Source organism: Ostrinia nubilalis, chromosome 11 (genome assembly GCF_963855985.1).
Source record: "Ostrinia nubilalis chromosome 11, ilOstNubi1.1, whole genome shotgun sequence".
Classification (NCBI taxonomy): domain Eukaryota; kingdom Metazoa; phylum Arthropoda; class Insecta; order Lepidoptera; family Crambidae; genus Ostrinia; species Ostrinia nubilalis.
In genome coordinates this window covers 13795204-13817848 of record NC_087098.1, presented here as the reverse complement: position 1 = coordinate 13817848, position 22645 = coordinate 13795204, and the positions used below count along the sequence as shown (strand labels likewise).

Here is a 22645-nt window from a genome sequence, read left to right as displayed (position 1 = left end):
AAGGTCAGAAATATTACAACTCTTATGATTTGTTAAAATTTCGCTTTATCTGACATTTGCTTGTTTTGTAGAAAGAGCGACTCAAATATCATATTGTCTACTTGCATACTAAATAATTTCCCGTATTCACAAACATAACTGTGAGGTCTCACAGTGCGCATTGACGCACAGAGTGACACACAAACTGATCACAGAGCTCTATTCAACGCTGTGCGTTCAATTTTCTGCTTCACTTAAGCAAGCGTCGTTTGTGAATACGGGCGATAATATAGTATAGCTGAGTACGATCATAGATACTCGCGTGGTATGGGGAACCTATAATCTAAAATAAGTTATCTTGGAAAAAAATATTTTACAAAACAAATCACAATTTTATTCGATAATATTTTTATGTTTTCAACCAGTTTCTGCCCCTTTTCACCAATGGAAGTAGTCGACGTGAGCGCAGGAGTTGACATCCCCGCAGTGGTCCCTTTCCACCAGGTCTGGGCAGTGGCGACCATCTCCCCTTTTCTCCCTGAGCACTCGTCGGGATCGGTACTTGTTGCCGAACCCGCAGGTAGCAGAACAAGGGGACCACTCCCCCCACTCGGAGACCAGGCAGTCGTCGGCTGGTGGAAAAAAAACCCCATTGATTACAACCTAAACCGTGATATAAGTATTGGTCTCCATGAACAAAACTAAGCTCTTTTATTATTATTTTTTCTTTAAATATTTGACGATTTGCAAGCATTAATACTCTATACAAATAAAAAAAAATACTATCACTTCGTTAATATAAAGTAGGTACCTACGTACTACGACATAATCATTTTGTAATAATAAAGCCGCCACCGATTGTCGGCGTGGGCCGATTGTTAGTGTGTAGAGTCCTTAACATTTTGATGGCTATGCCCTCAGGGGTCTCGATGCGCAAAACGAATCATTAGGTAGGTATACCAATAAATGGATAACTCCATGTTTTTAATAATTTATATTAGTAGCTTAAAAGCTAGCTGAATATTGTCTCGATGTGAAATAGGTAGGAATTATGGAACTTAAAAAACTATTTTTAATTTAATAGTGTACGACGTGTGAAGAAGGGGAAGATGAATTTAGCAACTTACGTTGTATCCTATTGACTGCGTGGTGAAGTCTTGACCTGAAGTGCCTAGGCAGATGTTTATTCAGACCTAGCTTCTGGCCTCTTGCGACAGCCAAAACCACGTCATCCATGCTTCTTAGGTCATCGTCAAACTCTCTCTCGGTTGTTGACCTGGAAACAGAAATATAAGGATTTGTCATGGATTGTCTGTCACACTGGACGCGTGCTGCAATCGGTTGTTGACCAGTAGGCCTAGGATGTGCGCCGCGATAAGCGGCTATCACGCCATTTTATCGATTTTGCCCATACATTTTGACGTCGATAAAAGTTATCACGGCGCGGATCTTAGGCCTACAGTAGGCCTATGATGTGCGCCGCGATAAGCGGCTATCACGCCATTTTATCGATTTTGCCCATACATTTTGGCGTCGATAAAGTAGGTATATCCCAGCCCAGCTGGAAACAGAAATATAAGGATTTGCCACACTGGACGAGAAGTAAACGCAGTCCGCATCACGCAATAACGACAAACAAGTGACTTCATAATACGTTTTGTTTTTAGGAAGAATCTAAGTATGTAGAATCACTACATAGTAGTATAAAACAAAGTCACTTCGCTGTGTCTGTCCCTATGTATGCTTAAATCTTTAAAACTACGCAACGGATTTTGATGCGTTTTTTTATTAGATAGAGTGATCTATGAGGAAGGTTTTTAAGTATTTTAGACCTGTGTCGTCTTTAATAAACAAAAGTGAATCCATTAACCAGAAACTTGACTATGAAGAAAATATTTTATTAATAAACCAAGTCGCCCCTTAATTTTGTCAAAACGCTAAAAGCAGTCATAAAATGAATATAAAAGTATTTTATTCGCTTCTTATGGTAATGTTGATGGAAAAGTAATAGCAACTGTGTGAAAGTACCTATAAATCTTAATGTTGCTGAGTGCTGCACACGGTCTGCATCTAGGCTATATATTAGGTAAGTCTCGCAGTCTGTTTTGCAGGTATTTTTAGTGGGATAATTATTCATTCGGTGGAGTTTTCTATTTTCAACCGACTTCAAAAAAAGGAGGAGGTTCTCAATTCAACCCGTATGTTTTTTTTTCTATGTTTGTTACGCGATAACTCCGCCAATTATGAACCGATTTGAGCAAATCTTTTTTCGGCGTATAGGTAATACCTCAAGGGTGGTCCCATTTAAATTTAATAATAAAAAAAACAACCCCCAAGGGTGGAAAATTGGGGATGAACTTTTTTTCACATGTATTTTTATCGGGTCGGCTGATACATTTATGTGTTCTTTTCTTGGAGCTTATTTACATTTTACTTTTTAGTTATTTTAGTGTTCCTGCGCAGTCTCCCCAGATCTTTCCTACTTCTTGTAATCTTGTAAAGAAATTGACTATATTTCTTTTCGTTCTTCCTTCTTTTAACTAAATAAAGAGAAGCGCAGTGTAAAATGTCCAAGGAGTTTATAATTTATTATATAAATAAAAAATACCTCTACTTACGTGATGCTAGGCGGTTTAGTGACCACTACCACGTTGTTCTCGGGCTGGTTAGGTATAGGTGTGCCGAATGGTTCCTCCTCCAATTCCATCAGATGCTCCACGTAGTTTTTTGTACTGATGTCTTCAATGTCTGAATCATCATTCACAACTTCTTCAAGGACACCTTTATATTCGTCTTTACGGTTCAATTTGGCTAATATATCTTTTCTGACTAGCTCGTTAACTTTCTCAGTGGAGTAAATATATTTCTGTGGGCAGAGTTTTTAAGATTACGTATTTTTCAAGCCTAAAGCTTCAACCACACCAACGCGTGCAGATCGCCATCGCCGGCGCGATCAAAGGCCAATGACAGGTCGCGCGACCCATGACAGTTCATGCGACTTGTCATTTCCCTACGATCGCGCCGTGAGGCGCCGGCAATGGCGATCTGCATGCGTTGGTGTGGTTGAAGCATAACTGTTAATTATTATTTTGGTAATAATAAATTATCAAGTTTTTTTTTAACTAAAATCAATGGGAGCTTAGATGCTTTAAAAGGTTATTGTTGTAATAATAACTTACTCTCGTAAACTCGGCCTTAGCGATCACAGGCAGTTCCCTCCAGTTCGGGTAGTAGAAACCTGCAGCCGGGTGGTTTGGCACCCTGGGCCCGTGCTTCGTGACCGGTTCTGGTGGGACAGTCTCCCAACGAGGAGCAGTGAAGGTCAGGCCACTTGCTGCTCCCCCGTCTAAGGGCTCGAGCTGTGAAGAAGCACAAATATACCACCATATTTGGGTGTTAAAGTAAAGACTTGGTGAATGTAAGAATAGAAATCCAATGTAGATTAATCAAAGTATTGTGAAAAAGTCTAATGAGTGAGGAATTGAGGATTGCGATTGATTAAAAACACTGACTTGTTGTGGTTTGCGTAATTAAAATCTATAGTGAAAGTGTGATAAAAATTAGTTGGGGAATTGATAACAGATTTTTTCGCCAAAGTTAGTCTTATAGCTGTCTCTACTTATATCAGCACATGGTGCTGAAGTGATTTCAAACTTAATCATCATCATTATCATCATCTCAGCCATAGGACGTCCACTGCTGAACATGGCCTATGTTCAGCAGTGGACGTCCTATGGTAGCGGCCTGCGTACTTCATCAAACTTAATAGAAGCGAAAAATAAATCTGTCCACTTTGCTGATAAGAGACGCAATTAAACACCATTTACATGTAGACAAAGTAGCATCCATAATAATCGATTTCGCGATTATTCAGTAAAAATAATTAACAAAAGAAAGATGTAGCGAAGCGATTACGAAATCGAAACTGTCACGAATGTCACTTTGTCTAGATAACTTAACTGCACTCACATCCAACGTGATCTGATCCACCCAGGAAGAATCCACGCATAGGTCAAGGCTATCTACTCCGATGAACCAGTCGGGTGATGGTATCATGTGGCATATTAATGAAACCTGAAAACGTTAGAAAATGTGTTTCTATAATACGAGTAGGTACCTATCTTACGTTTGTATTCACAAACATTACTATGAGGTCTCATACACACACGAACCAATCATAGAGCTCTATTCAACGCTGTGCGTTCGATTTTCTGCTTCACTTAAGCAAGCATCGTTTGTGAATACGGGCGTTAGTTTCATGTATGATAGTTCATGCACGATACATTATTCAAAATGTAAGGTCAATCATGCTCTGAAAAAGGGGACTATTGCCCGTTTTCACCATCAATCCCTAATTTTTAAGTGACCCCTATGGTATGGTAACACATAACAGGAATTTTGTTTTCATAGGGATCACTTAAAAATTAGGAATTGTTGGTGAAAACGGGCATAATCCAATACTAATTCCAGTAGCAGATAATTGAAAGTCTTGTAGTGAGTTTTTAGATTTGTTCTTAAATTATTTGTAGCTAGATTATTAAATTTTAGGATTTAATTAGGGTAGGTAGATCATAGAACATTAATAGTAGGCTTTCTTTTATATTCATAGTGGGCTAATTTGTATCGTTAAGGAGTCAAGGAGTAGAAGGAAAATACATTAAAATCATAAAGGAAATTTATAAAAACACCACAGCAACAGTCCAACTTGAACAACAAGGCGAAGAATTTAGAGTTCTAAAAGGCGTTAGGCAAGGAGATCCACTTTCCCCAAAACTTTTCACAGCAGTATTAGAAAATATATTCAGAAATTTAAACTGGGGACGTTTTGGAATAAATATTAACGGATTGAACCTAAATCATTTAAGATTTGCAGACGACATAGTAATTTTCGCTGAGAAACCAAGCATACTGCAAACTATGTTACAACAATTAGATGTCGAAAGCAGAAAAGCAGGTTTAACAATGAATCCATCGAAGACTAAAGTGATGACAAATGCCGTAAAAGAAAATATAGCAATAGGACAAGAAAGAATAGAATACGTGGATGAATATATATATTTAGGACAACTTATTTCAATAAAAGACCAATATTCTAAGGAAATAGATAGAAGAATATGCAACACTTGGAAACGATACTGGTCTCTAAAAGAAATAGTCAAAAATGAAACAATTCCCATGGCAATGAAAAGCAAATTATATAACACATGTATTCTACCATGTCTTACCTATGGATGTCAAACTTGGCCTGCGACTAACAAAAACAACCAAAAACTAATAGTTTGTCAACGCAACATGGAAAGAAGCATGCTTAACATAAAATTACGGGATCGATGGACAACTTCAAAAATAAGGAAAAGGACAAAGGTCAGTGACGTGTTGCAAAAAATAAGAAAACTTAAATGGAACTGGACTGGACATATAATGAGGACTAATAAAGAGAAATGGACTAAGGATGTAATAGAGTGGTATCCGAGGAACGGGAAAAGACAACGAGGTGGTCAAATCAAAAGATGGGAGGACGATTTACCAAAAGGATGGAGAAGGTCTGCCAAGGAAAGAGAGACGTGGAAACAATTGGGGGAGGCCTATGTCGACAGACAACCTGATCAAAGCGGTTGCTAATAAAATTAATTGTGCTACCTATGTTAAATTAGATTTAAGAATATCTATATTATTATCTTAAAAAATAGCATGTAAGTTAAAATGGTCAGTGAATAAAGGCTTTTATTATTATTATTATTATTATTATTAATTTGTATCGTTGTTGAAGGAGTGAAGTAGTTATTCTAATCATTAGATGCTACGAGTTATTGGACGTACAGTTATAATAACTGTCGTCAACACTTATCAATTTCCATTAGGTACCTATAGATTGCAATCATTATATGAAACCCTCCTAAAGTGTCATAGACGATATCAGTTAGTTCATGCTTTTAGCGTTTTTATTATATTTTATTCTTATTTCACGGAGTAGACTTTCTTTAGCTCAAAAAGGCGGTAGCAGATTTTCATACGTACTAAACTGTGCCTTCCATCCACCAGGACAATGCCCTGTGTCTCCCCGGTTCCTTTCCCCACAGCTGGGGCTGTAAACTGGTCATAGACCCTCGGTTCTTCTTCTCCTCCCTGCACCAATGCGTCGATCTTCCCAAACTGGGTAAAGCTTCTTACGGGAGATGATGCCACTTCACCCACATGGTATAGGGCATAAGAACTGTTGTGCGATTGACCTGGAAAGAAGAGAGAAAATACATTTAACCCCTCAAACTCTAAGCGGTAAACAATTGAAGTGTTGAGTGGACAAAGGTCTTAACTAACAAAATGAGTTATGAGTGTTTGAAAATGTTAAGGCCTATTCAGACCTAAGCGGTATTCGCTACCGTCTGCGGCAGAGAAAACCCAGTGGGTATGCGGTAATAATACTGTTCAGACCTAAGCGGTATTCGCTACCGTCTCTCTACCCACAGCGGCAGCGAATATCGCTCAGGTTTGAATAGGCCTTAAATCTGCTCATACCACATTTGAATCCTGAAATGTATGAATGCTTGTCAGATAACGCCTTTGATAACGTTTGACACGTAACAAAATTGCGTGTTTTGAGCTCATTACTCGATTTTATTATCACTTAAAACCTATGTTCATGCAAAAAAGTCGATTCTTCAGTTTTGTCAGATAACACCTTTGTCCACTTAACCCTTCAATTGATTTCTATTGTAGATTCACGGGTACTTGGAGGGAGCCGAGCTAAATGCTTGGCTAATACCTAAGTAAAGAATAAAAATACAGTTTCATGTAAAACATCAGTCCAACACCTCATGACTATTGAAGGCTTCCAATTCAGCAGACTGCAAAGAGACATCTGTTTCCGCAATTTATTACACCGATCTTGTCGCGACAAGGAAAAATTTCCGTGCTTTTAAGCGATTTTGTGAAAAATATTATTGGCAGGTAGTTGCTAATTGCTCATAAGATAGGCCCCCTTAATTTAATTTATTGTCCGTGGTGCATAATCTTTTCTTAAAGGTTTTAAACCTTTGTTTGTCACCTGTCATCCGCTTTGCAATGGAGGGAAGTCGAACCTTAATTTCGAACTCCTCCTATGTTCTTCTGATTAATTTCGTTGCGGGTCCAATGACAGTTTAACTTTCCCCCGGGACAAACTTGACCTTCATTGGTTGGGTTTTTGTGGCGGTCAAGCTGTAGATCCTGGCTACACAGGAGTTGCAGTGGTGGGAACGAGAGGTGGGAATGGTCCCGTAGACTGCAAAGAGCTAGTGGCAGGGGTTTCCTCAGTAGTATTCCAGGATAGTTGAGAAACCATATTTTTTCAAATTGGACAACTAACTCCTCAGCTTTATAATACTAGTAGGTAGTTTAAGTTACTAAATTATTACTAAATTAATAAAAACTTACTTAATTCATTATTTTTTTGAACCAACTGTCAACCAAGCGTAATTTTACACCGTTATCATTAGCAGTACAAAGTAAACTCAAATAGTGTTGTTAATCTTGCAGAATCACCCACTACGCTCTATCTTAGCTTTTATCGAAGAATTTTATAGGCCATTTGCTCGAACTCTGAGTGAGATATGCAAATAGACCCGTCCCCCTCGTGTGCGTTTCATTCTAATTACCAAGGGAAGCCATTCTGTTTAATGAAGACGAAAAATCGTATATTAGCCTCCTGAATGACAGTTTCAATTTATAAAAGTACTAGCTTTCCGCCCGCGGCTTCGCCCGCGTGGTATTTTTCGGTTTTTCATGACACTTAGCAATAATGTGGCTTTCTATTAGAGTAGTAGATTCCGAGATTACCCCTTACAATTTAACTAATATACAAACACACAAACTTTACCTTTTTATAATTTTAGTATAGATTAATTAGAACAGACGGTTTTAGTGCCTTTTTCTTACACATTCGTTTGCATACCAGGTTGCAAGTAATGTACGTACAGCACCACTACATATGCAGTGACGTGCGATTGAATGTATTCTATTAATTTGAATGTACTCATTATCCACTGCAGTATCAGTACTCAACGTTCGAATCATCTTTAGCACTACGAAAGCAATGTAAACTGTTTACACATAATAATTATAACTGAATGGCACATTGCAATGTGTTCTGGTTTTGGGCATATTGTTGCGACACTGGCCCCGCCCCCTTTTTCACATCTCCCTTTAGTTTTTGTGATCTGTGCTGTGAGTTATAGGTAGGTACGCACGCCACACATTAAATACGGGCGAAACCGGGATATGCAGCTAGCTAGTTAACTATTTAGGTGTGAATTAACTCATTCGCGTCCGACGTCCCTCAGTGAAAGTTCAATGATCCCGCTATTTTTGGGACATGACGACTTCAAAATAAATTTTCAGTGAAAATGTGATAATTTTTACGTAATCCTGACCTGGCATATTTAATTTTGTAACAAGACTCAATTTATTTACTTAGAGGGAAATCACACATATTATTTGAATAGGCTCTCAATTTCTTATACTAATGAAACATTTTTGTGTTGGAGGCTATTTAACATCACCTTACAGCTAATAGGAATGGAGCAGTAAAGAAAATGTTCCAAAAACGGGAAATATTATTCAAACTATTTTCACACGTACGTGGTCGCGGGCACAGCTAGTATTTGTATAAAGATAAACCTAAGTTTATTTTACAGTGAAACACTTAACAAAGCGCCTCGCTGGCATTTTAAATACTTAAGCTATCTAAAAGTTGAGCGTTGGCAACATTTTACCGGTTAATAGTTGAGTGATAAAAATTCATGGCTATGGAAATTCTCCGCCATCTTATTTTTCAGGTCAGAGATGCATAAGCTTTTGTGCTTACTTTAGATAGGTACTGTAATGTAAAGCTAGCTTTTGCCCGCGGTTTTGCACGCGTGAACTCTGGTCTGTCAAAAGATTTAATTTACACGAGTATTAGTACCTACTTAACTATAGCGTTTTAAACACGCTTGTTCAACGAGTAACACGAGTGACACTGTTACACGTTGGGAAAAAATCCCATCCAGTCACACGGGTAACAGTTCACACTGGTATAGGCACACTAGTTTACACATTTAGTAGAGTACTAGGCACCTTTAATATCAGGATATAAGAGATTTAGTTATAAAGAAACGATGTACAAAATACATTAAAAATAAAAATACATAAGTAATCTACAGCTTTGAGCTTACTGTAAGAAAATACAGATTATAGTGTGACCAACGAGTAACAGTGTGACTTGATGGGATTTTTTTCCCAACGTGTAACAGTGTTACTAGTTTCGGTGTGACTCGTTGGGAACAAAACACTGTAAACACCTATTTATTATTTATTAAATGTGCCGACGATCTAGTGAAGGTCACGGGAAGCATCTGGATGCGGGCAGCGTAGGAATCGAAATCCTTGGGATATACTTTTGGTAGAACGGACGCCCGAACGTTTGAGTTTGCATATTGGCAGACTATGCTAAACCATTGATTGAAAAACTTCTGCAAGACAAAAACGCCCATCGAATGATGATACAGAGGCTAATATCCGTCGACAAGCCCACACTTGCGAGCCAAAACGAATTAAACCCGCCAATTCGCATCGAAAGAAAATACCGTATTGTGGGCGGCGATCCGGCCGTGACCAGAAAACGAAGTTGTCTCCATTATATTATGAAAGCCGCCGATATTGAATTATCTCGAGCAGGATATAAATCTTGGGCTCAATGCTATTTGAAAGGCATTTTGTCCTTTTTCGGACGCAAAAAATCCTTTTGTCTGTTTTCAATCAGAAAGAGGGCGGTGGTAGGGCTGACGATTTTCGTAATTTGATTATAAAATTGGCGAGTTGTTTAAATTTTTGCTGCGGTTTCGGGAAATGCTTTGTTTTCGAAGGATTCTTTCGTACCAATATTCAGGTTGTATAGAACTAGTGATTTAATTGTAATACTGTGTTACAGGGAAAGTGTGTTTTCAAAAATCAAAATCAAAATAATTTATTGTGAATCATAGGTAAAATGGTGACATGTTACTTTAGGTAGTATCACTATGTTCCGCTCAAAGAGCATACAATTTGTCAGACAACAATAAAATTTGTTTTAAATTTTTTATAATTTTACTTATCAAGTCTGTCAGAGCTGAAAAGTTCCGATATAAAAAACTAAACATTTTGCATGCACAAATCACATAAAACGTTACTTCATGTTTTATAACACATTTTTGATTATTTCCTGGTAATTTTCACTAGGTAATCATAACTTTTTATGAATTTTAACTGATTGGTAACATTTTAAATCAGGCGAAACCACTTTTGGCTGATTGTTTGCAGTCAAGTGGTTTTGACTAACTGGTAAAATCAGTAAAAAGTTACATTAACCAAAAATGCAAAAAACAGTCTTTTGAAATGAAAGTGGTTTAGACCGATTATAACTTTTGACGGTAACATCTTACTAGTAGATAGGGGGTTTAAGTTTGACAACCCTGCTCTGAAACACTATCAGAGTCAGCCGTCGAACATCAAATAGATCCGCCTCAGGAAGTAAGTTGTGTGTTACACACAAACAAAATGTTTTATCCAATGACATTTTATCCAATCCCCTCCCAATGGTCATGCACAGGAATGTCAACAATCGATTACTCCAATATTAATCGATATCAAAACTAGTTTTATTAAGACTGAAAATTTCACGCATAATTCTTCCGTCACTTTTCAGTGTTTTATGATGCCTTTAACATTTTATGAACGCCAAAAACTCGATCAAATCTCAGTTAGAGATTAGTATTAAATTAAATTCAACCAATCAAAGTCTTCATCAAACTTTCAATCATCTTTGAGTTGAGGGTCTTAACTCGGTTAACTATAGAATTTCTACATTAAAGACTTTTAAATTTTTTCAGTCAATAAGACCTGGCTTTCATATACCAATAGGTACGTTAATAAAATGTATCAATTGGTTTCAATATTGCAATTCGGCAACATTCCCACGATGGCTTTTGTTTTTCTAACAAAAGCGTTCCTGAACAAACGTTAGAACAATAAAATCACTCAGGAGTCCCTAAAAAGAACGGCACGATTGGTGAACGAAAAATGTAGATGTATGGCGCTTCTTCTCAGCACTTGCTAAATGTTGATCTCGAAGCGCTGGTAGGGCAAAAAGACATGTAAAGGCTGCTTAAGAGCAAAACTTAAAAGATTTTTAAATCTTTTATTGTTATTTTTTATTTTAATATTTGACGATTTGTTAGCACTATTTTTAATAGTCCATGCAAATAAAGTAATTTTCACTTTGACTTTGTAACCATTGAGAAAATCAAGACAAAATATGTTTTTGCTCATACATTTCGTCACCAGTGGTAAAATAGCACACAGTCTTTCTTTTTTTGCTCTAGATTATAACTATTAAATTAAACTATATGTAACATGACGAGAAAAAGTCACAAAACATAATGAAGAAATTACCTCAAATCGCATTTGGCATAGCAAAAATTATAATTTTAAAGATAAAAAGCATAAAAAATATACACTCGTTCGTAAGAAACATGTAATTGTACGCGTACAAGAGTCATGAAAATTTGCTTTGATGCTTTTCTCTTTCGCATTGCGTGATAGCATCGCCTGTCACCGAGACAAATAAATGCCTTTTATCTCAAGTGAAGCCGCGGGGCATCGCTAACTGTTTCAGATAAAAGAACTTTTTCTTTCAGCTTCCATTTTCCTGCTTCCACCCATTGTCACCAAAGTCTTTGGTGTAATTGCGTAAATAAAAGTTAGGTGACAACTTTCAAGTAAATACTTAGCTTGAAGACAGGTTTTTATTTCAGTACGTATGTAGCTTCTGACCACGATTTAAAAAAAACTTAATTATTTAAAGGTTCATTTAAGGGGAGTATTTTTCTCTAATATCAGCTGGTACGATATAATGTATTTTCAAATATTTTGTTAGTAGAGTGATAATTACTCAACAATTTTATTTATTTCACTGAGGCCTCCCTTTGTTACTATTGAATAAAATAAGGTACTTGATACAAATAAGGCCTACCTAACTTTAAATGCTTATATTTCAATAAATATTAACGCCAGTCAACAAAAACAAGGTTAATTAACTTCTTCCATCTTTTAATTTTAGCAATATTACAAAAAATAACACATTTTTTTACTAAATCTATTCAAAATAAGCAAATTACGAAACCACTGATTTTGGCTTTATTAAATCACCTACACGGAATAAGGCCTATATGATTCAAATGCCTGTAGACCTTAAAATTGAGGTTGTATTAAACAAAATGCGGTCTTATAACATTAAACACGTCGATTTGTTTGCGTTATCAAAATTTTACATATCAAGTAAACAGAAATATACTGTATATCTCTAGATAAACTTAAATTCCACTTATTAAGAATAATACATAAATTATAGATAAAATTAAATATTCATAATAACAAAGTAATGATTCTTTACTTAAATTATCAAAAAAAATATCAAAAACAAACAATATTATTTTTTTGTATAGGGCTTATTAAAACACCGTGTTCGAATAAGGCCTACACATAAAACCTTTTAAATAAATCAGTTTAGGAACATCATTTAGTCTTGATTTTTTGTAAACAAAATGAGATCTCAATTTTTGTTAGAACCAAGGCATAAAAAGGCTTCTGAATCATCTTTACGAACTCCTACACAATCTTTATGATACCACCAATAGCAGTCCTTTATGGTAGCATATCTGCTACATTGTCTTCAAGACAGGCATGATAATACCAGCTTTGATTCTCCTATCCTTTAGAATTATACATACGGCTTTTTTTCTTATTTTTTATTGGTTTTGTATTTTGTTTCTTTTTTTTACAGGTTTAGTAATTTTTTTTTACTCTGTTTTCTTTTTATATTCTGTGCTGTTAGTAACATTCTTATTAAATAAATATTTAGTTACTCTTTGACTCATTTAGTTTAATGAATTTGTCCGTAATCAGGTGTTGACATAAGTATCCAATATGGCCTACCATGCTGAAATAAGGCCTAGGCCTTATTAGATATCTCGCTCTTGTTGTCTTTAAAAAGTTACAAATAATGCATCTATAGCCAGTAGTACAAATTAAGGTAATTATTAGCTAGTAAGAAATATTTAGAAACGATTACTAAGAAAAGATTAATCTAAAACAGCGTTATTTTACCGAAAAGTTAAGATGAAATCGCCAGATTTTTATAAGAGAGCACGAAATCACCCACCACCTTAGAAGAACGCGTGCCAATTGGTACTGGGATCATGGATCGGGACACTCTTGCACTCTACCGGGTTGTAGGGCATATGAGTACGTGTCCTTGAAGTATTATCCCGGTTGGGTTTATTTATCTGTGTTTTCTGATGTATAGGCCTTATTAGAACGTAGGCCTTATTTGTATCAAGTACCTTAGATAAATAATTATGCAAATGTTTTGTTGATCCCAATGTAATGGAGTAACAAGAAAAACAGTCTGGTGACTCTTTTCTTTAGGTCAGATTTCGGAAAAAGTTAAATTTAATTCTATTAATTATTCGATTCCTGTATAGATAGGTAAATAAGAAATAAATAAATATAAATATCCTTAGACATTTTACACTGCGTTTCTAGTCCCAAACTAAGCAAAGCTTGTACTATGGGTACTAGACAACGGATATAAACATACTTAAATACTTTTTTTTTGTAAATACATACTTATTAAATAGAAAACACCCAGTCCAATACAAACAAATATGTTCATGCACACAAATGTTTGTACTGTGCGGGAATCGAACCCGCTGCCTCCGGAATAGTAGTCCGTTTCGAACCACTACACCAAACGGCCGACAAAAGAAAGGTTTGATCTTATCAAGGGTTACCTCTGTAAACTCTGGTTATTGTGAAAATAATGCGATTATTCTAAATGAATAAAACACTAGTATTATATTATTATCTATGCTATAACTTTTCAAATACTTTGAGTACCTACTTACCGAAGGCAATAGACCACTGAGCTTTAGGCCGGTTAGTCGGGTAGTCTTTAGGAAACCGTTCCTCACTCCACAGCATCTTCAGCTTCACCTCGTAGATCGCCAGTTCATCACCATCACAGCCTAGCACACAAAACACACCCCACCACAAAAACAAAATGGCGGCCACTCGATGCCGCACTGCCATCGCGGGCGGACGTCTGTTTTAAACTAATTGTGCAAACTCAATTTCGCCGTCACAGGAATGTTGATTTAATTTTGTCGAGTTTCCGCGTGCGTGCAGTTGCTTCGGTGAGATGTGGTGGACTTTTCTATTTTGGAATCCCGCTGCTCTCTGGACGGAAATAAACATGGTGACGATACAAACTCGCGCGACCGGCCACTTCGCGTTTGTTTGTAATTGCATGCCGGTATTTATTTTATTTTGTTTGTGTTCGCAGTTTTTAAATGGGACGCACGAGATTAGGAATCTTGGGGGTTGAACTTGATGGGAATCAATTCGTTTTACTGGTTATCATGACCATACAATGGTTCAATGGAGAATTCAGTTTAGTTTCAGTCAACATAGTGGTTACTAGTTGTTGTACTGTTTTAGCTTTAAATAACTTAGTAAAATTAAATTACCGACGACATCATAAAGGTTGGAGTTGGACGCAGGCCGCTACCAATCGGGCAGCATGGAAAGCTTTGGGGGAGGCATATGTTCAGCAATGGACGTCCTATGACTGAGATGATGATGATGATGAAAATTAAATTTTACTAGCTTTTGTTGTTTTTCACGTAAGTTTCTATAAAAACGAACTAAATAAATAAAGCCTATAGATGTGCTATTCTGATGTGGGTACGGCTTAAATTAAGTATTTATTTTTATTACTCATTGTAAATGGAGTAAACCAAGTGACCAATCATTAATATCCTGATGTATATACTCTTAATTACTCAACATGAAAGAAAATTGCATTGCTTTCCTCAACCGCCTACGTACTTCGGCTGAGTTACACCACCTAACTTTAACCGAACTATAACGGTAATTGGTGCTTTTTGTATGGAGTCTGACAGATTTTTGACGTTTGTTAAAGTTTAAGTAAGATGGTGCAACCCAGCCTTAGTATATTATGGAGATGGCGGTGACCTATGTTTACTGTCGCGATTGAGGAGGCTACGTGACGTGGGTGCGACACCGCTGATGGATGACCCCGGCCCTACCCCACACCATTACACGAGCACATAGCCAAATATTACGTAAACATACATCTATGCATATATTGTCATCATATGACAGATGACCTTACAATGAAGGCGCTAGATGCAGGCCTCTACTACCGGTTAGTAGAGGCCTGCATCTAGCGCCTTCATGCGCCAATCTGGACCCCGATTACGCTAAAAATTTTCATCTTCAACGTGCCCGTACGACGAACGAACATCAGCTGTTTTGACAAATCCGTATCGCGGTGTCGTTTTGCCAGCTAGTTGAAACGAAGCATAGACGTAAACGTAAAGCTAAATATCTCATGTGACAATGAAAATACTAGGAAGGTACGTCAATTACCGTGATACCAAATTTGCACCTCAGCTGGAATGAAAAACGGAGCGCAACTGGAGAAGAAGCGCGTATGTATTGGAGACGTTAAAATTAGCGTAATCGGGGCACTGAAAATCTAATAAAAAGTACTTGCTTTGTAATTTTAAAACACAGTAAAAGATTTTAAATCCCAAAAACTACGGTTGCGACATTAATTTCAGCTTCACGGTTAATCGCTTACTTAAGAAGAAATGTGGTTAAAGTTTTCTTAATTAACATTTTCTACAATCTTGGAACTAAAAACGTTTTATAGGCCACTATCCTTTATAGTAAAAATATAAATAAAATGACATAAACTCCACCATTGTAGCTTCTTTTGGCCAGTATCTGGTATGGTGACCTTAAAAAATGTTACAATTTAAAGTTCCAGTATTAGAACTAGTTAAAAGATAATATTCAAGTTGTTAAATGGTAGAAAGTACCATAAACTTTGCACGTTTAAAGATTCTTATTTAAATTCACGGTTACAGTAAGTCTATAAACCAAAACAATTTGCAAGAGTTGTTCAGTACTTTTTATGAACTGGACTATAAAGATTTATCTGCGCCGTTGGCTCCAGCCGTTGAGGCAATATAAACTTTATGCGTCTAGTTATAAAAAGTAAACTGCAGGAGATGCAGCTCAACTCAGTTGAACTCGGTCTCAATACACAGGAGTTTTATTTGAGTTGGACCTAAGAGTCCGAAGGGAGGTCGCCCGATGGAAAAAGTTTCAAGTCAAGCGAATAATTCTCAAGCTTTTCATTATTGCTGATCTCGCTCTGTGATCTTGGATTTGTTTTTTATATTGGCTGACTGGGAGTTTGTAAGGATTTCACACAACAGTGTGACAGCTAATTAAGAATAAAAATCGGTATACGAAGTCGAACTCCTAACCTACTGCGACTCTACTAATTGAAAATAAGGATGGATGATCATTCATCCTTAATTTCAATTAGTAGAGTCATAACCCTCAAACTCGACTTTGACTTCGAACACCTTAGTTAAAGTAAAAAATGTTGATAATTATTATACAAAAAAGGTCCTCCAGTTTGGTATTACTTGTATGCACAGTCGACATACTAAACATATTTGTTATAATTTTGTACCTATTACAACTAAGTTACATGAATGATGCCTTACCTTTTAATACTGTCGTTAGTATAGTAATAACCGTTCCAACGAGCAAGTATTCAAAATAATATTTAAACCGTCGATTTTTCAATAAAGATCAGAAGTTATCAAATAAACAGGCAGAAAACTTCGTTGGATATTAAAAAACTTTCGTCGAGCCCTTTGTGGAATGTTTTGGCGGATCTCGTCTTTATTATCCCAGGATTTTGTTTACAGATTTATTATTTAACCGAAGGTAAAATAAAATTAAAATTTTGCATTCGTCGATTTTTACAAAACATTAAGAGTACCTATCCAATAGTTTTCATTTCTTCTAGATTTGTATTTCGTCTCAGTACTTAATTTACTAAAATTAGTGACATGCTTATTATTGTTTATAATAGATTGTTAATTCAACCAACAGTTCCCGGAATGGGATGATAACAAATCGGTGAACTTTGTATGAGGATTACAGATATGCTGACCTAATGCTCAGTCATGTGTAGACCGATACCCGAAACTACGGGAATATTCTCGAATAACGCTGAGCATTTAATCTAGTTATTGTTAGTGGTGGAAGTGCAGTTTCTAACTGTTCTGTATGTCAGTTGAGACTAGTAAGAATTTGACGTAGTACCTACCTATTACCTCTTGTTGACAAGTATGTCTACCTCGGACAAACGATTCAGCTAGGTAGGTCCAATTTCGAGAAAGAGGTCAATCGTCGAATCCAACACGGCTGGGCAGCGTTCGGGAAACTACGCAACATATTTTCGTCCAAAATACCTCAGTGCCTGAAGACTAAGGTATACAAACAATGTGTGTTACCAGTGATGACTTATGGTTCGGAAACGTGGCCTCTCACTACAGGTCTTACAGACGCTCAAAGTTGCACAAGCGTGCTATGGAGGAGGCTATGCTCGGTGTATCTTTACGAGATCGAATCAGAAATGAGGAGATCCGTAAACGAACTAAAGTCGCTGACATAGATTTACTTAAAAGACGCCCAACTTTTTAGCTTGGTCGTCATAATAGCTAAAATCAAGTGGCAGTGGGCGGGGCACATAGCTCGTAGAGACGATGGCCGTTGGGGCAGGAAAGTTCTCGAGTGGCGACCACGGGCTGGAAGACGTAGCGTGGGCAGGCCTCCTACTAGGTGGACCGACGATCTGGTAAAGGTCGCGGGAAGAGCCTGGATGCGGGCAGAGCAGGACCTGAACGGTCCTATGGAAAATCTTGGGGGAGGCCTTTGTTCAGCAGTGGACGTCATTAAAAGACGCCCAACTTTTTAGCTTGCAGCTCAGTTATAATACAGTGAAATTTAATATTATTAACACGATATAAAACATATTGAATATGCCATAACGACTCATTGTATTCTGAAGCTGACATACTTGTCCACGTCAACATTGGTATTGGTCCCTAATTTGTTTGACGAGTCCGCAGCTGTCGTGTTTTAATTGCTCGGATTAATTGACCAGCGAATACACAATAGTACTGCAAACATGAGCAAATTGCCAATTAACCGGGTCTTTTGTCGGCCTGAGCCTGGTCACAGGTTAAATTAAACAGCCAGCACTTTAACCAATCGTATACCGAGATTCCAGAACAATGCTAAAGTCATTCTCGCATGGATCAGTGTGCTTACCATGAGTTTACGTAGGTAGAGACTGCGTTAAAAAAATTCATTAAAATGTTAAATTACTGTGAATAAATGCATCTTATCTGGCTTGGCTTACGTCCTAAGTAGCCCTTAGATGTAAGTGCTAATCTAAGTACTGACTAACGAACAAATGGCTAAATGTAAAAATTGATTTATTTTAATTTTTGAATTTAATTTAATCAATTTGACAGTTCGAAAGAGAAACTATTCCTTGGATACGTCCAATGATTTGTCTTGTGCCACAGAATACTTTCTTCTCTGAAATTAACTAGGCTAAAGCCTTGATCACACGTACCGAGTAAACGGGCGAGACAGTAAAATGTTTACTCGGTCGAGACAGTTGGGTGAGCGAGTCACATACTCGAGCGCTCGGCCGAGCACTCGGCGCAATGTTCATACACACCGACTAATCGGCCGAGAACACTGTCTCGCCTGTTTGCTCGGTACGTGTGATCAAGGCATAAGTAATAGACTAAACGAAATCTATGACAATATTTTTGTAAAGGATTTTTGGCCCATACAAAATGTTATTGTATTTCACCAGAAACCTTTTTTGAATTGAAAGTTGGTTTTATGTTGTATAAAATGCCATTGTTTAGCTTGAATTGTAATGTTTTAATTTTAAGATAAAAATATTTATTTATTTATTCTTTCATGCAATAATTAGTTGGTACATAAGGCAAACTGTAACCTCCTGAGGGCTTATACCCGTATTCACAAACGATACTTCCTTAAGTGAAACAGCAAATCGAACGCACAGCGTTGAATAGAGCTCTGTGATTGGTTCATGATTGACCCTGTGCGTCCACGCGCACTGTGAGACCTTATAGTAATGTTTGTGAATACGGGCGTTAGTGTGAATTTGCATCAAACGTCTTCACTAATGACTGCGTAAAAAAGTGACATTAAATATATGACGGATTGTACAGCGCCCCCAGCGGAAACTTGCAAAAACTAAAATTTTCATACATATTTTTAACGCAGTCGATGTCGAATGCCTTTGATGTAAACCTGCCTTGTTATGCATAAAAAAAACACACTACGCCCACTGAACTTCCTAAAAAATGGTCTGGCGCTTGTATTTGGTGTGTCGACTTCGCATTATACTTTGTACCCAGCACTCAGTCCCGCAGGTGAGCTGTTGTTGCCGCAGTCTTCATTCTAAACTGATCCTTGCGATGATGTAATAACGACTACCCGCACCCATTTTGGGGAAATCCCTAGGGATATTGCGTTAAGTGTGACCTTACCAAGGGATTTGGCAGGTGAAAATTATTTATTGTGATCAGAGGGATTGATGTGTATTAATTGATAAGGGTATGAATATGACGAAGGATTGTTCCATGAAAATTAATTTACGTGCATTGTTGTGTATAATTAGGAAATGTAACAGACAAGGAACCATTTTAATTGACAGATTTTACATGAAATTAGGTATCGGATTTATTTATTTCTAGAAATAAGTACCTACGTAACATAAAACATGGTTGGTTTAGAAAATAGGCAAATGCATCATTAATTTTACTAATCAAAATCCCAAATTGTACATAACTAAATAGTGAGACCAAAATCAAAGATCAGCAGAAATTGCTGAATTCAGAATGAAACTGTGAATTTATAACACGAGCGTAAATTTTTAAACTGCAAGTCCATGCGATGTAGCCGATATAGCGGAAACAGAAAATAAAACCCACGATTTAGCTAATCCATCAAACATACCATGAGGATTATAGAGTAATGGACCGTCAACAGAGCAGGACGTGCCTCTGCCAGCCAATTGAGGATCAAAACCTTTTTCTCTGAACCAATCTCCCCAGATCTGTGCAAAGATACAAAACAGTTAAGCCATGAAAGGTAAATTGTTTTTAGAAAAAATATGTTGGTTTAGGATATATACTTCCTACTTACGAGATAAGTTTTTGTGTTAAATGAAAATAGGTAAAGTAAGCAACTACCCTGGGTTGCACCATCTAACGTCAAAAGTCTGTCAAACTCCATACAAAACTGACGATCATAGTTATAGTTAAAGTTGAAGTTCAGGTGGTACAACTTACCCTAAGCAACTTTGGTTACAAAAAAGTATATTATGCCTAGGTAGAAACAGCTTTATCTATATTATAACACCTCAAAAAGGTGACATGCAAAATACAATTTGAGGTTGAAAAGAGGAAATAAAAATATCTGTAAGTAAAACATTGCTTTAAATATTACTAAGGAGCAAACTGGAATGGAGGCCGCGTACTGGAAAACGCAGCGTAGGACGTCTACCCACAAGGTGGACCGACGACCTGATAAAGTTAGCAGGAAGGCGCTGGATGCAGGCCGCTACCAACCGTGCGATGTGGAAGTCACTGGGGGAGGCCTATGTTCAGCAGTGGACGTCCTGTGGCTGAAATGATGATGATGATGATGAAGGAGCAAAAAACATTGCCCTAAATATTACTAAGGAACACTATTTATAATTACGTCACGTACCTACTTCTTCTTTCTTTTAAGGGTGGATTCGATCAAATATTAAGCTCAGAATAAATCGTCAGTTATTCGACATTTTGACATATAAATTTCCCATACTGAAACTGTCAATGTGCCAGTTATACCAGGAGTTATTCTCGGATAAAAGTTTGGTCCTGTATGTATAAGATGATGAAGATTAAGTTGTAACGCGTAGTTTCAAACTACCCCGACCCTTAAAATTTCAAATTCCAATAAGTCCAGACGAAATTTCAAGTTTGGCAACCATCATGAAGTTTGCAATCTTCGCTCGGGATTACTCGAGTGTCCTCGGCCACATTACGAGATAGTTAGCAAAGTTGCGGCCGAGAGTTGTAGATGTTGCAGTCAAAACTCATAATCGGTCAAACAAAAGTCAAAACCACTTTTGACTGCAAAAACCAGTCAAAAGTGGTTTTGACTGATTTAAATACCTATCAGTCAAAATTCATACAAAGTGTTATGATGATCAGTGAAAATAACTTAGAAATCAACTATTTTACAAAAAAATAATTAAAGTGTACATTTTTGAGATTTGTGCATACAAAATGATCACACCTACCTTAGGTACTACTTTTAAGATTTAAGCGTCAGGTAAAATATAAGTAGATTATACCTACATTTGTTCAGTCGGATAAATAAACTCTTTGCACTCAAAAGTGGTTTTGACTAACGCGCTTGGTAACGCGAAACCACTTTTGACTGGAAAAATCAGTCAAAAGTGATATTGATCAAGAGCATCCTGTCAAAACTAGGTACTTTTTTCAGTCAAAAGTGGTTTTGACCGATTAAGTGTTTTGAATGTAACATAGACAACTTTGAACCTATAAGTTGTGTCGTTAACCTTATAAACTGCGTCCGTCACACGGAGCTATGTGACAAAGTTGTTATATCCGATGGGGAGGAATTCGGGCGCGGATGTGGTATGCTGAAAGACGAGGGTCGGTTATGATAAGCATTCGCATAGTTTGTATTTTGATAGTACACGTCAGTCAGTTTCAGAATCAGCTTAACGAACTATGTTGGAATATATTGCTTGTATATACTTTAGGCCTTGTCCAGAAGGGCGAATTCGTCGCGAATCCTACGCGCGTAGAATCATACGCGTGTTGGTGAGATAGCCTATACATTGCGTCCACAAGACACGCGCGAGTTGAAAATTCTCGCGTAAATCTCGTATACATACGCTTGAGTTCGCGCGTGGACATTCGCGGCGAATTCGCTCTCCTGGACAAGGCCTAAGTCATTCAACGCCCAGACACAATTGAAATTTTATTGTTCGAGTCGTCCAACGTGTTAAGTATAAGATTTTGTAAAAGCAAAAAGAGAATAATAACACATTCAAAAGAAATACAATTATACATATAAATGAAACCCATTGTAAATTTCTTTTTATCGTAGTGTGGTGTTCATTTGAAGTTAATTTGAAAGTTAGATTTTCCTTTTTAATTTCTTACTCAATCTTCGCACCCATTACAAAATCTACTTTAATTTAAAAAATGCGTTGAACTTATCAACTACGCCGTTATTCATGCGCAAAATAAACAAAAAAGAAGCGGTGTGACCGTGCAAGTTGTCCGGAAAACATGGAATTTTTCGTTTTGCGCTTTTTTACCAAAAAACGGTGGCGTAAAAAGGAATTAGCCCTCCACAATATTTCCTGTCGGTTTTAACTGCTTTTTTCGTCGCATAAACAACTTTGCGTTGGTTCCTGAAATAAAATAGTGTGATAATTACTGGTGAATTTGGTGCTTGTCTCTTACATCAATTAAAGATGGCTTATGGCGCAGTAGTAGTATTTTTAGTAGAGTAGGTAATTTTATAATAATACATTAACTTAAAATGACTTAATAACCAAAATTAAAGACGCCACATGGCGCAGTAG

At 37.0% G+C, this 22645-nt stretch overlaps 1 protein-coding gene across 1 annotated transcript; it reads right to left on the bottom strand.

The window, feature by feature from the left end:
* Positions 1-350: 350 nt before the first annotated feature.
* Positions 351-14269, bottom strand: LOC135076345 (spondin-1-like). Its single transcript, XM_063970837.1, has 7 exons — positions 13938-14269; positions 5998-6209; positions 3949-4053; positions 3159-3338; positions 2598-2845; positions 1107-1255; positions 351-611 (listed from the first exon to the last, which is right to left on the bottom strand). Exons 1-7 carry the CDS (start codon positions 14119-14121, stop codon positions 418-420), a joined length of 1272 nt encoding a protein of 423 aa, XP_063826907.1. The 5' UTR covers positions 14122-14269; the 3' UTR covers positions 351-417.
* Between the last annotated feature and the right edge of the window lie 8376 nt (positions 14270-22645).